The sequence below is a fragment of the Lissotriton helveticus genome, chromosome 6 (assembly GCF_964261635.1).
Source record: "Lissotriton helveticus chromosome 6, aLisHel1.1, whole genome shotgun sequence".
NCBI classification, from domain to species: Eukaryota; Metazoa; Chordata; class Amphibia; order Caudata; family Salamandridae; genus Lissotriton; species Lissotriton helveticus.
In genome coordinates, this window is record NC_136067.1 from 992,140,534 (window position 1) to 992,157,132 (window position 16,599).

A 16,599-nucleotide genomic window follows, 5' to 3' on the forward strand; every position below is an offset into this window, starting at 1 on the left:
AATACATTATGTATAATTATTATAATGGAAAATTAATAAAAATTAATTACCAATTAATAGTTATTTAACAATAAATTCATAATCAATAACAATAAATAAAACCATATTAATTAATTAATTATAATTAAATTACTTCCCACCCTATTCCCCCATAAACACACAACCCAGTACACATACAAATAACATAATGAATTTAGTTATCAATTAATTAATAAATACATATTTACCAATTAATAATGAATTAACAATAAATTAATTAGCAATAACAATAAATAAATGATAATAATACATACATTATCATTAATATAATGATACATTAATCAATTAATACAAATGAATTACCAATTAATAATTAATTAACAATCAATTATTAATCAATAGCAATAAATAACAACATATTAATTAATTAATTATAATTGAATTACTTCCCACCCTAATCCCCTATAAACCCACAACCCACTCTGATACTAAAACGCAAAATTAACATATAAAATAGTTACTCATTTCTAAACATTTAATACATATGTTTAAAAATAATAAAAATACATTACAAAAAATGGTAAACATACATATAAAACACATACTAAAATACATATAACACTAATATAAATATCGATATTATTAACAACTATATTTTTGCTAACGATATTACTTACTTCGATATTACTAACTTTGATATAAATAAAAATGATATTACTTACCTTAAGGTCGATATTCTGGTCACCGAAATTCTTGACATCGATATTCTGTACTAACGACATTAAAAAATCGATATTAGTGTAGGTCGATATGAAAAATCTATATTTTGACTGCACACTGTTTGACACAAGGACTATGCATCTTTGTACTGTACTTTGGTTCTTTAAATGCCAATAAAATTATTGAACATTAGAACACTTGGCTTTATCTGTGCTTGTTACTGTTGAATTGGCACCCTTCTCCCTCCTGCAGATTGTCTATTCCCATACTATTTGCAATTAAAAGAGCATGCTAAAATCGTTTTCATTTAAGTTGATAGATGACGACAAGAAAGTTGCTCTTTCTAAAACATGTAAAGCAAGCCTATGCCAATGACATGCAAACAAGAGTGAGGCCACCATGGCTGGGTTATTTGATTAGGCACACCTGACTTCTGCTTGGTTGATTAGAAGCTTCAAGTTCAAATTTGTTTAGAATGTTTACATAAAATATAGTTGTTCTTACTTTCTGGTATTTACAAACATTAAATTAACTTTTCTTACCCATTAAACGGCATCAAAGAAAAGAAGCAATGATAATTAGCAATGCACAGAAAGCAGTATTCATTATGTTGATCCACATCTTCGATTAAAGTTTAATTAGACCTGGTGGCATTTCCCCGCCTTAATAAACACTCTTATCTCTCTTTCAGTAAAACGTACAAAGTGCCTTTTCAGGGCCATGGCAACTAGCCTCCAGTCGTATACAAAGAGCTCTCTTCCTTCTCTCCTGGATAGGTACCAGCCCTCGTCTTTACAAAGTCAGGTAGGCAAACATTGTAAGTTGTTCTGAATCAAACAAGCATTTATGAACAGTTGTGCTCGGTGTGCTGACTGCCTTTTTGAAGATGAACTCTAATCCTTGGAAAAAAGGTGCTCATAAGTATGGCATTTAGGAGCATTAATGGAGCTGTCGGTGAGCATGGAGGTGCACTTATATAGCTTCGTCTTCAGACCCACTGACCTCTGATGTAAACCTCATATGCCAGGATAAATAAACAACAAACAATAAACAATTTAGCTAGCGCAGGCTGCATCGACAACTCGGCTATGCAACACGCGTGTGTGGAGGAGTGTGGCTCAATGGTTAGAGCGGCAGACCCTGATGCAGAGTTCTGGCCAGGGACCAGAGTTCGAGTCCCGCCTCGGCGGGGTCTCGGGCTCAATTTCCTCGGACCTGTTAATTCTCGTCTCGGTGCCTATTCTAATCACGGGCCCCACGCTGCAACTCTGGGCAATAGCTAGTTTAGCCTCCACACCGGCCCCAACAGCGCTAAGGATGCCTGGCTTCACCCTGGAGGTGCTCAGGAGTGGACACTTCACAGGGAAAGCCAGGAGGGTTTCCACAGCGGTATGAGTATCAGCACCAGGAAGCCGAATAGGTGACACCGCATGGTGACCGTCTGGTGACAGTGCGCTCTATAAGTACCATGACATTTACATTTACATTTACGCGTAATATAAATTGTTTCATTTATTTAATTACTTACCTTACTCCTGTCCGTCATATGTCGGACTTCACTACTCCCTCCCTGCCCTTCCCCTGCCCATCCCACTGCCCCGCAGCACTCCCATGGCGAGCCAGCACTGCTGAAACTTCCAGCAAACTGTCGGCACGTTTCAGCAGTGATGCCGGTGCACTTACATGACAGAGCTGGGGCTCAGCATTTGCTCCCTCTGTAACAGTATTGTAAAATAGCTATTGGGCACTTTTGCTTTTTCTATGGCTAAAAGTTCAGCACAAAGGTGGACAGTGGTAATAGTGCTGAGAGCGTCAGGCTTTTTCCCACAGTGTGGCCCTGAAATCCAGGAGGCAACTCCCATCAGCAGATGAAATGAGATCCAAGGAGTGGAAATTGAGTCGTACTCAGCAGGCCATATACTGGACTTCTGCTTTCCCATTTGGGAAGCATCAGAAGTTGGTCCCCGATGATGTTGCAAACACGGTTCTCAAAGGAGAAAGGGTCCCTAGGGCTTCCCTTCCTCTTTTCAAATCAGTTACTTCCTCCTTTGAGGTATCAAACCTAAAGAGGGTGGAAGCACACTGCCAACATTCTGGCACTCAGGTCACCCCAATGGATCACAGTAAAAAAAGTTTTACTGCATGATAACACTTGCTTCAGTGACAATCTTTAGTTTTTCCCACTTGTTGGTGCAGCCAGTGATGTTTATCTCTAGACGAGTGTTTCAGAATAGTTTTTCTTCTTCAGTAGAGAGCAACACATTATTTTGGGGGTGCTGGAAATGCTTCCCAAAGTCTTCTCAGGTCTCTGTACCACTCACTGGGCGCAAGTGCATCAGTCCGAGCTCGTCACTAGCTCAAGGGAGCCTTTTCAAACAAAAAGAGAGTGGGAGCACACTGTCTCACGTCCCAGCATTCAGGTAACCCCAATGCATCATGGTAAATAACCATTTTGAGGTGTCACTATCCACATGCCCAACTGAATTATAATTAGCAAAGAGCCCTTCTTTTGTACCCCTTTCTAGTTGTGATTGTGTGAGTTGGGAATGCATTTCTGACTCACAAAATCGGTTTAGTATATTGTTAAAAAACATTTTGTGTTCACAAACTCTGTGATTTTGTGAATCACAAGGGTTGTGAAGGCTGAGTGCTTTCAAACATCTGGCCCATAGTCTTTTGATCACAACAGTATACAAAATCGCCATTCTTTGAAAAGATCCAAAGGCAAGATTTACACATGAGAGTAAACTTTGACTAACATTGCTGAAGCCATCTATCTGCTTAAAATCAAGTTCTTCAAATTCAACTTGCCAGAGAAGTCAGCATCCTACAGAATGCTGTTTAATCAGATGCCTGTGCAGAATCTTCATACACCGTGACGTGTGTCTTGCCATGTGAGCTCCGAAAACTGAAACATCTGTGCATGACTCCTAAAGCATCCGTTTGACCCATTTTGTCAAAATAGGAGACGATAACAGACTGTGATTTTGCTGCAAAATATGCTGGTGGTCCAACCTATCCAAGTGCATAGCAACTGTCTTGCCTTCGTATGCCTTGGAGCAGCACACTGCACACAATTGTAGCTTTGCTGGGAAAAGTGGTCACAACTTTATTCCTCCCTGAGCTTATGATAAATGCCATACTCATTATGGAAAATGATCCCTGTGAAATGTCCAACTCTCTGATGTCTGACACCATTTTACAGTCCACAAGCGCTAATGAGACTGTAACTATTCAGTGCCTTAACTGCCATTTCTTCATTGGATGACCACTCTATGAAAAAATGCACCACCTTGCTAACATAATAGAAAATAACAGAAAACAGAGTGCTTAATTTTCTGAGGGAAATAATCTCTTAATTCCCAAAGGAAAGAGGTAAATCAAGGGTTAATCCCTTACCTGTCCTAGAGAAAGTGCCATTCTATATATTTTTATAGTCCTGTATTACTTTCTAATTGTGTCAACTCCAAAAAGAAGTGTAGGCTGTGCAGTACAGGAGACAGAGGGGGATACAAGTTCAGTGGCAGACACTATCTAGTTCATGCAACCCTTTCTGATCTGTAAATCTTGGTGGTACTTCAGGCCCAGAATTTTCTGTCACTGAATGGATGCCGAAAAGGTCTGTCAAGTGCCCTTTTAGATTTCCAGAGAAAAGGGTGACTCCTGCCAGAAGCCCTATTGCCAGCCTGCACAGAATATTATACATGAAAGGTGACAATTGTCTACTTTATCGGTAATAGATAGGAGGAAAAACCCACAAAAAGGAAAACGCCTAATTTGGCAATCTTTGTAAATCTTGATTGAAGATAAAGATAGGATTGATGATGGTTGCCTGAGAGAAAATTGAGCACATAAACATTATGTGGCCTAAATAATATTGAAGACAAGAATATCGAGAAGCTAAGAGCAAATAGGTTACTGTTCTCCACATTGAAGCGCCTTGAACATATTTATATTGTCAAGGTACATACATGTGGAGTAACTCATAGTAAAAATTTGCTTACCAGTAACAACTTACCTTCACAATATTCTTGTCCTCTGTATTCTTACCACAATATTTTCCCACACAATATTTTGGTTTCCATATTTTGATCAATCACCTTGTTGATAATACTGAGGCACGAAACTCCTGCTGAGATTATGAAGGAGAGAAGTGCTTAGCAGATTGTTAATGAAGCCAAGGAAAATCCACAAAGAAAGATCCAATCTGAATGATGAAAAAAATGATGGACAAAAATGAAAAGCAATGAGCAATGAGTGCAAAAAAAATCAGAGTACGAATGCTCTGCCATTCAGGGGTGGCTGAGAGCATGAGAGCAGGAGCAAGAAATATGCAGGGCCCGGCCTCGAGGTAAATTTTTTATTTTTATTTCCGATTTCCCCTTCACACGAAACCCGGAACCCCCACCTCCGTGCCAAACCTTCCCCCCATCCCTGCACCCACCCTGCCACCCACGAGCCATGCCGGCCACGACGGCTGCCATTCAATTCACCTTTCTAAGTGCTTCCTTGGTTTAGGTAAGAACGGGCACAAAAAAAATTGTGCAACATCTTAGATCAGAATACGCCGGTGAACGTCCAATGGACTGACCATTATCTTCGAAATTGCAATTTAAAAGGCTGCTTTGCCCTACTATTAAAAATGCATGCCCTTCATTCTACCTCAAAGAAGGAAGCCCAAGTCTGATATGCAATATGCCATGCAGCAGTCTGGAGGTTCATGGCCTCCGCTCATGCTCCTCACTACCCTTAACCCAAGGAAAACCCCTCCAGGTTATCTTCAGTGTGGAAGTGCTAGTGCGACTCCTACGGTGAGGGAGTTCTGCAACTGATAAGCATAGCATCCAGTAATGCACTGTCATGAAGCTCATATGGAATGTCTTCCACTTTGGAGCCTACACAGTCTTAGTTAGGGTCTTGGAACTGACCTCTGTAAGAATGTAACATTTCTTCATGATGACAGCAGTCTTACTTGAAAGCCTTGAGATCACCCAAAGTCCTCAAGCCACCATTGACAGAGCACCCATTTATAGTACCTAGTGAGGGAGGCCCATAGGGTCCCTCAACTGACCCCAAATTGGGCTGAAATAAATTGGGAATTTGATAGAAAGTTTTATTCTATCCAGAAGCAAAGATTGTTATCAAGGAGCCTAAATTATAGTTCGATTCTTGATCACAGTTCTGAAGGAAGGACTCTGAAGTTGCAATTCTAGGACAGTACATAAATAAGTTTCCATTGGTACAATTCTGCAGAACTCAAGCATGCAAGTCAGGTTTTACATTGCACAAGCACAGCAGATATTCCTTTTGCTTGATAATCCAGTGATCAAGGCAGTAATGTGAGATTTCTTTGCAAATTCCACCATCTTCTAAAGTCTTATACCTTTAATTAGTTGACAGACTTGACTGCTGGCACTGCGTTTAGCTTTAATAGGATGCAACATTTCCTAGTGTACCAGGCCAGACATCTGAATGCAAAGGAAAACACAAGAATATTCAGACATTTGGGGGTCGATTCCGATTCGGGGAAAAAATCGTCCGTACGATTCTTTTCCGGAGCCCTCTCCGTACGAATCGTGAACATGCCGTACGAACCGATGAGTACGATCCGGACCGGGGGATGAGGACGCAATTCGTACGGTCAGGTAAGGGCGATTCGTACGGGAAAGCACACATTCACATACACACCGTACGGTGCGTACACCCCATGATCGCAGGGGTACGCACCGTACCCCTGCGATAATGGGGTGTACGCACCGTACCCCGTGATTGCAGGGTGTAAGCGCGTCAGCGAACATGGGGTACGGTGCACACACCCTGCGATTGCGGGGTACGGTGCGTACACCCCATTATTGCAGGGGTACACACCATACCCGGGGGGGCGTTCCGTACCTGTTTCGAGGCAAACTCTGCTTCTCTGAACGTTTTCGGCTCCCGTAAAAAAAGCGTTGTACGGTGCATACCCGACACGATTCGTACTTGCTAGGTCGGAAAAACCAGCCGCGAACCGAACGGATGTGGCGTACAGCGGTTTCCGAGGGAGATTCGTACAGGGATTTGATTCGTACGGACTCTGTACGATTAGTACGGAGTCCTGCTCCTGGTACGAATCGTACTTTGTCGTACGTACGGGGGACGTTGCAGGGTACGATTCGTAAGGGAAAAACGCTCCGTACTGCTATTCGGAGTGGTTTTTCCCAAATCGGAATCGACCCCTTGATGTTCAGATTTAGTTCTACTGAAAGAATTAGCCAGTTGAGATGCTTGCATATCATGCTCCCATGATATACCTTTTGGTGTTCATCTCTTTCAATATGTCTGGGGATGCCTCAAAATGGCATGCCCATGCCATGCATCTATATGTTCCAACTACTGCAGTAGTTCACCTTTGGCGTCCCCCAAAAGATCCATGCCATTTTAATACAACTCTTCCCTCTCGTACTTTCTGTGTTGCACATGCCAAACCCAGTGCAATGTTTTTCCACTATACTGATGCACACCAGTCTTTCCAACTTGGCATAATACTGAATCTCAGGCTGCCCCAAAATAGGACAGATGTTGCCAAGGATAACCAACTTGGCTTGGCTGGTGATTGTCACACCTGTCCTATATGAGGTATTGGCCTCACCTTACCCGGTAACCACTCAGGTGCATGAGACCCCGCCCTCTCCGTCCGTGCCTCGGGCTTCACCTCAGTGCATGAGGTGAGGCCAATACCTCATATAGGACAGTTGTGACAATCACTCTGCCTGTATGAAGGTAATTTGACAAATACACAATTATATGTTTTCACGTATGCAGTAGCTTATTGTCATTAAAGGTCCTGAAGAAAGCCTGGGCTATAAGCCCCTTTGGCTGAAACTAGTCAACCACTTTTCACAAGCAGCGACATATTTGGTTTACGTCGCATCTTCAAATATTTTATTAGGCTTGGGAGAGATATTAGAATAAAAGGTTTTTCTCTTCCATATCCTTCTTAGATCACCACTTCACTCGCACTGCACTTAATCTTTTTCCATCACATATTTAGTGGATATCCTCTGATACATCGGATGATCAAGTAGTATAACTGGTCATTGGTCTTTTTCTACCACTCTATGTAGAGGTCACAGAGACCGATACGAAATTTATACCACATCATCCCCTTTTGTGTTGAAAAGGTTGAGTGGTAAGAAAAGAAGGATATCTAGATGATGACACTGGCCACGGCTGGCAGTTGATGGAAATCTGACTGTTTCGTAATGGTCTCTGTTTTGGATATTAGTTCTGATTATGGAATAGAATATTCCTTTTGGAATTCTACTTAATAATATTGAGCTATACAGCACAGCAGAAAACCAGTATTTCCAGAGCAGCCATCCTGCAGAGTGGCAATCCTTGTAGCAGCACAGCAGCCCTTCTTACTTGCGGTGTTTCTTTACAGGTCCATAAGTGTCTGATTTGGTGGGGTCAGACAACCGGTACTAATACCCCGTTGTGCCTTTGAAGTGGTGAAGACCCTGCCCTTCCTGCCTGGCTCCAGACTCACTACAGTGGGGTATGCTACCCTTTGTGTGTGAGCAGGACACTGCCTATTCAGGTGTAAGTGAGGAAGTGCTCAGCCCGCCTCCCCTTCAAGCCAGTTAATGGCCCATTAAGGCTCATCAAGTCACACATAAGCTCCCATTGTGTGTGGCTGTCTAGAGGGAATACACAAATACCTCAGCTGTCACCTACCCCAGACGTGTATTCAGAGACAGGCAGCAAGCACCAAATGGCTAAAGTAAGAAAATAGCAACTTTTTAAAAGTGGCTTTTTCAGAATTATTATTTAAAATCTGACTTCACCATGAGTTGAGATTTTAAATTGTGATTCCAGGGACACCAAACTTGGGGGTCCAATCTCTTCCTAATTGGAACGTACACTTCTTAAAGATAGATAGATCATTTTTTATTGCACAATTGATTAAAATGATTGCAATCACGCTTGATTAGGTACAGAATAAAGTGCATGAGTTCAAATGTTAAAGATAAAATTTAGCAAGGTAACATCTTAGAATAAAAAAAAACTAGAATTTAGGCTTCACGTTATCGACAATAAAAAAGGATTAAGACAGGTGATACTGGGTAGTAAGTTATGATTCTATAGATTTGTCAGAAGTCAAAATGACCTTTACAGCCAGCAGAAATTTCATAAAAAGTGCCACCAACTGTGCTGAACCCACCTTCAAACATTCTACCATAGCATCCTGACATATTTAAAATACGCCAAAGGGGGTGGAGCCAATACGTTCTCAAGGGGCATAGTGTCTCACAGATACACAATATTTGAATTAGCGATTCCTCTTCTCCCCCACAAACTCCGGACTGTGTATTTACCATTTCTTTATAACCTTGGCCATACTTGTATGCCAAAAGTGAGATCAATCGTAACCTCATTAGTTTACACTTCATTGTTGGCTTTATGGGGAAGGACAGGTAGTGTGGTAAGCTCCTGCTGTTAAATAATGTTGAAGCCCAGCTTCCATGCTTTAGCTTTTTCAAGCTTGTTGTGTCATTGTCCGCTTACATTAGTTTTGCATGTTTAGTTTTTTACGAGCTTCCAGTATTTCAACAGAGTAAGTAAGAAAGTTATGCAAAGATGACCCAGGGTTATTTATCATTAGCCAGATGTACTTTTTTAACGAATTGTCCCGTGCTTGTTTGGCTGTTAGACAGTGTGCTAAAAATCTTGCCTTGAGTTTCATATAAGTTGAATTCCATACTTTGCGAAAGCAGGCAGACTGGGCTCTGTCCAGCCATGGTGACATCTTGTCTTTAAAGGCTATTGCGCCATAGGACACTGACGGTAGGAATTGTGCCCCCATTGCTTAAATTAGAGGAGTAAGATTTTGGATAAACACATGGCTTTCCTTGCTCTACACAAGCCCCCCTCCAAGGATTGTGCCAAGCCTTGCATCACTGCAATATGGGTGGAATGCCTTCCTTTATGACCTAGCCATACTCCATGGTACTTGTGTGCTGTAACTGATTCAGTGTGTTTACCCTCAAGTTGCCATAAGCCTCTTCTTTTCGTTTGTCTGGAGATTATTTTCGCCTTAGTTGTTGTCGTATTTATTTTCAGATTATTTGCTTTGCAATATAACAACAATGCAGACCGATCGAAGTTTGATCGAGCAAAATAGCATCATCCGCATATTGCAGCGATTGGATTTGAGTCCCGGCAAGTTTGGGAGGGAAGGCTCAGGCCTCTGCCAAAAAGTCAGGTAGATCAGCCAAATACACATTGAAAAGGCATTGGGGCCAGAATGCATCCTTGCTTTAATCCTTTGTTAGTTTTAATTTTTGTTGTTGTTTACCAGTCAGCAGATACTCTGATCTGATCTTAACCCAGGTTTCAGAGTAAAGGGCTACTAGTGCATTTAAAAGTGAGTTTTATTGACATCCCAGTTTTTTAGTTTTGATCACAGTCTCGAACGGGATATCAAAGGCTGTTTGAAAATCAATATATGCTAGATAAAGCGCCCACCCTTTCCTATCAAGTATTGTTTCTATCAAGTGGGACATACAGATCAAGTTGTCTTTGATGTTAGATCGCTATTGGAAGCCAGTTTGCATATACGGGATCAGATGACGTGCTTCAGCCCAAGCTGTCAGTTCTTTTAGTAGCAAGCTGGTGTAACACTTCCCATCTACATCTAAAAGGGCGATTATACAGTAGTTTTCTGTGTTTGATCCCATGCCTTTTTTGTGTTGGGACTAAAAGGGAGCCCCTCCATGACTCAGGCATATGTCTTCCCCACCTGTACTCCCTAAATAGCGGTGCCATGATGGTGGCCCATTTGCGAGCCATCCCTTTATATACAATAGGCGGAATGCCATATGGGCCGGGTGTCCCTCCGGGTCGCATTTTGTTAATGATGTGCATAACCATATCAGATGTTATTTCTTTTTGATCGAGTGATCCGGACTGTAGCTCGATGTGGCATGGTATATTGGTGGTGGCCCTCAATTTGAGGTTCATGCTGTTATCGTTAGGTGACTCCACATAGAAAGCTTCTACGTGGGTTTCCCACGCTTGGGGCGAGAAGTTTGTGGTAGTGGATTGCAAATTTGATTTAAAACAGTTGTTCATCCACTTCCAGAATCTCTTCTGATCTTGTGATTTTATTATTTCATGGGCTTTGTTCCAGTGGATTTCTTCAGTCATTCTCCGGTGGGAGAATCTTGCTTTCCTGTAACTTCGACGAATCTCCGCAACCTTTTCCTGGGCTAATCTGCACTCAGAGATGCCATTGGTAATCTTTCGTATAGTGTTTTTTAATTTGCGTTTTATTGCCGGTATTACTTCTTTTTGTTTTATGAGACGATCTTCTTTTAGGTTTGAGTTACATGATCTTGGCTTTGTCCCTGTGAGTTTTTCCTTTATCTCTTCCAAAAGATGTTCCCAAGATTTTGGCAGGATTAGATTACCATTATCCTGAGTTGCTCTGATCAGGATTGATTCTACTTCTTCCTCAATTTTTTACTTTGTGTTCTGTGAACCACTTTATTTTCTTTATTGGTTCCAGATTTCCTACTCGCCGATCAGTTTGATTTTTGGCCAATGGCATTGTGATAATAGTATGTGACAGGTGATAATTGCATGGTCACTCGCCACTGAGGAATTACAGCAAAGTCTTATGCCGCGTGAAAATGCGCTATTGAGACCCAAATGAAGTCCAGTGTAGCCAGTCTGGAGTGAGGGAAGTGAGTGTAAGCTGCTAGTGAGTCTATGGTTGATCTTCCGTTTAGGATTCAGTGGCCCAGATGGTTGAAGTAGGCTGACAATTTAAGTCCATGGTTGTCTTCGTTGATTCTGGCTGCTTATTTCTAGGAGAGACCAGGTAGAATCGCCCAAAGCTAACAGGGCGGAGTTTAGGTCTTATTCTATTAGATTTGCATTGAAATCTCCCATTATTATCCATAGGTCGTCTGGGTGTTCAGCATGAAAATCACTAATTATTGGTAACATTCTACTTAACGTTATTTCTCTTTTAGGCTTAGATGGATGAAGGTAGATGCAGACTAGGATCATGGAATGCTAATCCTGGTTGAGTATATCTAGATTTTGGAGCCTTGCCTTGAGAAGTATATAATCACCATTTCTCTCACATAGCATGGATGCCTGGACTGTCAAGTCAATTGCCACTCCTCCCGAAGCATGGCCCGTGGCTTGTGACGGTGTTGTGAATGATTCGTAGGCAGTAGAGTCCAGCCATGGAGTTGAGCACAAAGCCCAGGTTTCTTGCACTGCTATGATACTTTATCCCTTCAGTAAATATAATGCATCTGTTTACTCTTCGTTATCAGTTAGGCCCCGATTATTCCAAGAGCAGGTTTTTAACTTAGAAGCATGATTGTTCTTGTTAGAAGTGGGCCCAAGTTTGTTAGGAGCAAGAGTTTTTAAGGCACGTGGTACCCAGGACCAGTCTTAGGAGTTCTTCTCCTTGGCCGAGCATGTACGTTTTCCTTCTTCTGGATCCATTGTAATTTTTATTTGGCTTTTGCTCCTTGGTCTAGTCCTCAGACTGACTTTGATGCCATACAAAATGGAGCCAGTTGTAGAATGTATTGCATTCTTACTATTCCACCTGCTTTGTGATTTTCTTTCTTGTTTTGAGAGCTGTGCTATGTCTGCTTCTTTTTTGAGGATCGCCAGGTATTTCGTTTTCACTGGGTATCTGACCTGCATCCCCCAGACGTCCAGATGATTTTTATTTTCCCAAAAGGCTCTTGCCATATCCTGATTAGAAAAAGTTACTTCTGTTGCCTAATTTATATCACTGGACTCTAGTGCAAGAAATGCCACACTGTCAATATCTGTGGTTTTTATATTCTCTAAGCCTGGCATGGTTGAGCAGAGCCTCAAGATATTTCTTCTATTAAGAATATCCCACTTCCTTGCTAGGTATAGCTAGGATATAACCTCAGCTTTAGTTTTTGAGGGGATTCGAGTTGGTCTGAAGTAGGGGGTATTTGGGGAGGGCTTACATCCAAGTGGTCCTGGATTGAAGGAGGGACTTCATACATGCTCTTGTGAGTGGCACATTCTCATCAGGCTTTTGTTGTGGACAAGACCATGCTGTGGCTGTAAGGAAGAACACTCCCTGGGCGGGTTGTTGGTGGAGCGCGTTAGCATGTCTCTTATGTTGTGATCTCTTTTGCCTTTATTCCTGGTTGTAGTCTCTGCCAGCAACAGAACAGAACATTAATTAATGTTTTCAGGAGTAGACCTGATGTGTTTGATCAGCTCTATCCATGCTCCTCCCGTGCAGGTCTGCAACAGGAAGCAATATGTTGACACTCAGAGCTTATAGGGAGATACAATATCAATCTTCTGGGTCAATCTTAAGTGTGCTGATCCCCAGCAATAGAACCCTTATGGATTCCACAAACACTTGGATTTCATTATAAAATTAATCTCTTGGCTGGGGTTTAATGTGTCTATGCAAGGCACTCTCCGACGTGTTAAGTCAAAGGAGCCTTGTCATAAGTTTACCGAGGATTTAAGAAAACCTCAGCCAATAGGCTTTAAAGAGTTATGTTTTCAGATAGTGCAGGGTGGGAGTGCCTTCCATTCATGGTTGTTCACTGCATTCTTGTCTGGTCTATTGATTGGCATGGGTAGATTTCTTTCATTATAACTCTTTTGTGTGATCAAGGGGCAGATGAATCAAAATACCAATTTTGCGATTCTCAAATAGCAATTTTTTTTTGAGAATCGCTATTTGAGAATTGCAAAATGGTATGTATTTAAAAATTCGCTATTTGTTAGCGATTTCTTAAAATTCCTTAATTGCGATTAGCAAATTGCTAATTGCAATTAAGGAATAATTAATTTCCCATTCATCTCTCTGGGCCAGGAGGCCCATAGGAAGGAATGGAAAGTTATTCTCAATTTGCGAATCGCAATTTGCTAATCGCAAATTGAGAATAATTTCAAGGGTGAAAGTGTGTCTTAAGGACACCCTGCTGCACCCCTGAAATTTACATGTGTGCGCATATGTTGCACATACATGCCCTAAGGGCATGTATGAGCGCCACATGGCACCTTTACAAATGCCAAAAAGTGTATTTGTAAAAGAATTCGCAAATTACTACTAATTACAAGTTGGTGGTAATTTGCGATTTCTTAGTGTAAATTCCCAAAACTTAATTGCTTCTTACATAGCATTTAAGGAATCGCAATTTGCGATTCCTTAAATGCTTACGCAATATTAAGGAATCGTAAAATTTGTAATTCCTTAATATTGCGATGCGTTTTAGTTGATACATTCCATTTTCCGTTTTTACTGTCGCAAACGCTGATTTTTACTGATTCGCAGCATTTGCGACAAAAAAAATCGTTTGATACATCTGCCCCCAACTGTCTATGATGACCCCATAACTCGTCTTGCTGCACTCATCTTTATCTGTTCCCATTTAGACATTAAGTGCTCTGTGTCATTTCCTAGCCAGATCCTCTATTCCTGGCTTCTGGCTCCGAGGGATGCCTGTCGTGTTGTGGAGGTCATGCTCATCCCCTCATTTCCGATATAGGAGGGTTGCCCCTCTCCAGACTTCCAGGGGCTTCAGTTGGCCTGTAATTTCCTACTCTCGGGAGGGCTTCTTCGCACACCACCTCAGTCATGGTGCAGCACTCTCAGGGTTCTCGCTTTGATGTGTGGGCCGCATTTCCACACAGATTCTGAGATCGACAAAGCCCCTAGGCTTTTGATAACTTCATAAGCAGGAAAGGCCCTTCGCCCATATATCGCACATATAGCCTTTTCAATGAGGAAAACCTTTCACATTAGGCCAACCTACCAATACCTCTAGGCCACGCTAGTACCATCGGCCATTCGGAGAATCTTTGATGAATGGACTCAACACATGTATAAGGATGTTGAAAGGAATACCATGCTCTAGCAAACCAATTCTTCAGATCACAAGTGGTTATAGACATGAAGGTGAGCATGCATCTGTCATCTGGACGGTTGACTGGTGGCACGCCATTTGGGACGGGCTCCTGCCCCAACCTCCTCAGTAAAAAACTTGGGTCTAAAATTGGACCAAGCTCTTACCATGAAGGATCACATTTCAGCTACTATGAGCTCCTGCTATTACAGCCTTCGCCTCCTGCACAGAATAATACCTTTTCTGCCGCAGAAACATCAAAGAACCATGGTCCAGGCATTGGTAATCAGTAGCCTCGACTACGGAAAGGCCTTACTGGCGGAAGTGAGCAAGACACTATTAGCCAAGCTACAAGTGATTCAAAACACTGCAGCAAGGATGACATTGAATCGTCCCCCTGGCTCCCCCTCACTTCCGCTACTGGGGGAACTTCACTGGTTGCCAGTGAAAACGCGATCCTTCTTCAAGATTTGCTGTCTGACTTTCAAAGCCTTAAAGGGTAAGGGTCCCCAGTACCTTTAAAAGAAGCTCGTCAAACAGATCTCGGGTTGTAATCTTAGGTCCAATTCATTTGCTCTGCTAAAGATCCCCCGTATACGTCTTGCACGCACCGGGGGTAGAGCTTTTTCATATGTTGCCCCAAAGTTTTGAAATCAGCTCCCATTGCCCCTGCGTAAATGTACTTCCTACTCGAACTTCAGGAAACATTTGAAAACGTTCTTGTTTTAATTGCCTTCCATTAACGTTGTTCCCTCCTTCGACTTCACTGTTTCGCTGATATAAGCGCCGAGATGCCCCCGGGTAATTTGAGCGCTATGGAAAAACCCCCTAACATAACATAACATAACATGCAGTTTCCATAACCATCACCTGATCTTCTGTAGCTGGACAGGGGTCTTACACACTTATCTTCATTGGGCCCTCCTTTTTCCTCAAGGCTTGTACATTATTTAGTGATGTTACTCAGCCAAAGGACATGACAGGACTATTTTTTGAATGCATCAATTCTTCCTGGTTAAGCATATTACTCAAACTATCTTCAGACTCCTTAGGAAACTTGCTTGCACTTGGGAACCAGCTTTTCACCCTGCATATGAGCCCTATTGGACAAGATGAAGAGTCCCAATGAGATCTGTGCCAAGTGTTACATGCGGCATCATATGTACCGTTTTGTCCTCAGGCATTTGTTCACAATCTTTGTGATTCATCACCAGCACCCACTTGTGTATGGGCTTTAAAGTGCCTTTAAGCTACTCAAAAATAAATCTATGTGATTATTTGGGATATGTTTTGAAAACTTACCAACATAGGTGGTACCGCCTTCCCCACTCAATTGCATGAGTAAGATTTTTTTATGTGACACTCTCCTGCTTTCACTCTTTGATTTCTGCACATCCTTCACCCCTCTCTGGTAACGAGGAGTCATCTGGGCCAGCTTACCAGAAGCTGAACGCAACATACATTATTAGCGCCATGTGTGTGTGGTTCTACCTATAAGCGGTCAGAAGGTAAGCATTTAGAAAGAAACATTCTTCATTCGCTAGTGGAATCACTCACTGAACTTTGAATCTTCTCTCTGTGCCAAGCTATCAACAGAACACTATAATTAATTAACCTTTATATATTTGCATAATTACCACTGCCTCCTGGCTGGTGTTGTGATCCTATGAATCAGAATGATGTCTCTGATCTCTTCAGAACTAGAAAGAAATCCTAAAGTTCCCTTGTGTTCTATCTAACGCTGCTGTGGCTGGTTTGCCCTGCAGAGTAATTTTCTTTTGTAATTAGCTTTCTACTGTCAGCACCAATGGAAGCTGCAGAAAACAATATCTGGCCTTGCTTGGAATCCTGTGATACCTAGCAAGCATGAACATAACTTTACGACAGTGGAGAGAGCATGCGCTCACCTGATGTAGGTCTCCATTGTGTGCCGGTTACCAAACCACAACCCATTGCTACTTGTCCCAATGGTAAGTCAAGGGAT

The 16,599-nt window shown here is 41.9% G+C and overlaps 1 protein-coding gene across 2 annotated transcripts in view; it reads left to right on the top strand.

Annotated features, from left to right (window-relative positions):
• LOC144761620 (uncharacterized) overlaps window positions 1-16,599 on the top strand; it is an 878,183-nt gene that overhangs the window by 127,458 nt on the left and 734,126 nt on the right. For both annotated transcript variants that reach the window (XM_078646920.1, XM_078646921.1), the window contains exon 3: window positions 1,391-1,503. In XM_078646920.1, coding sequence (XP_078503046.1) covers window positions 1,420-1,503 — 84 coding nt within the window. In that variant the 5' untranslated portion in view covers window positions 1,391-1,419. The remainder of the gene's footprint in view (window positions 1-1,390; window positions 1,504-16,599) is intronic.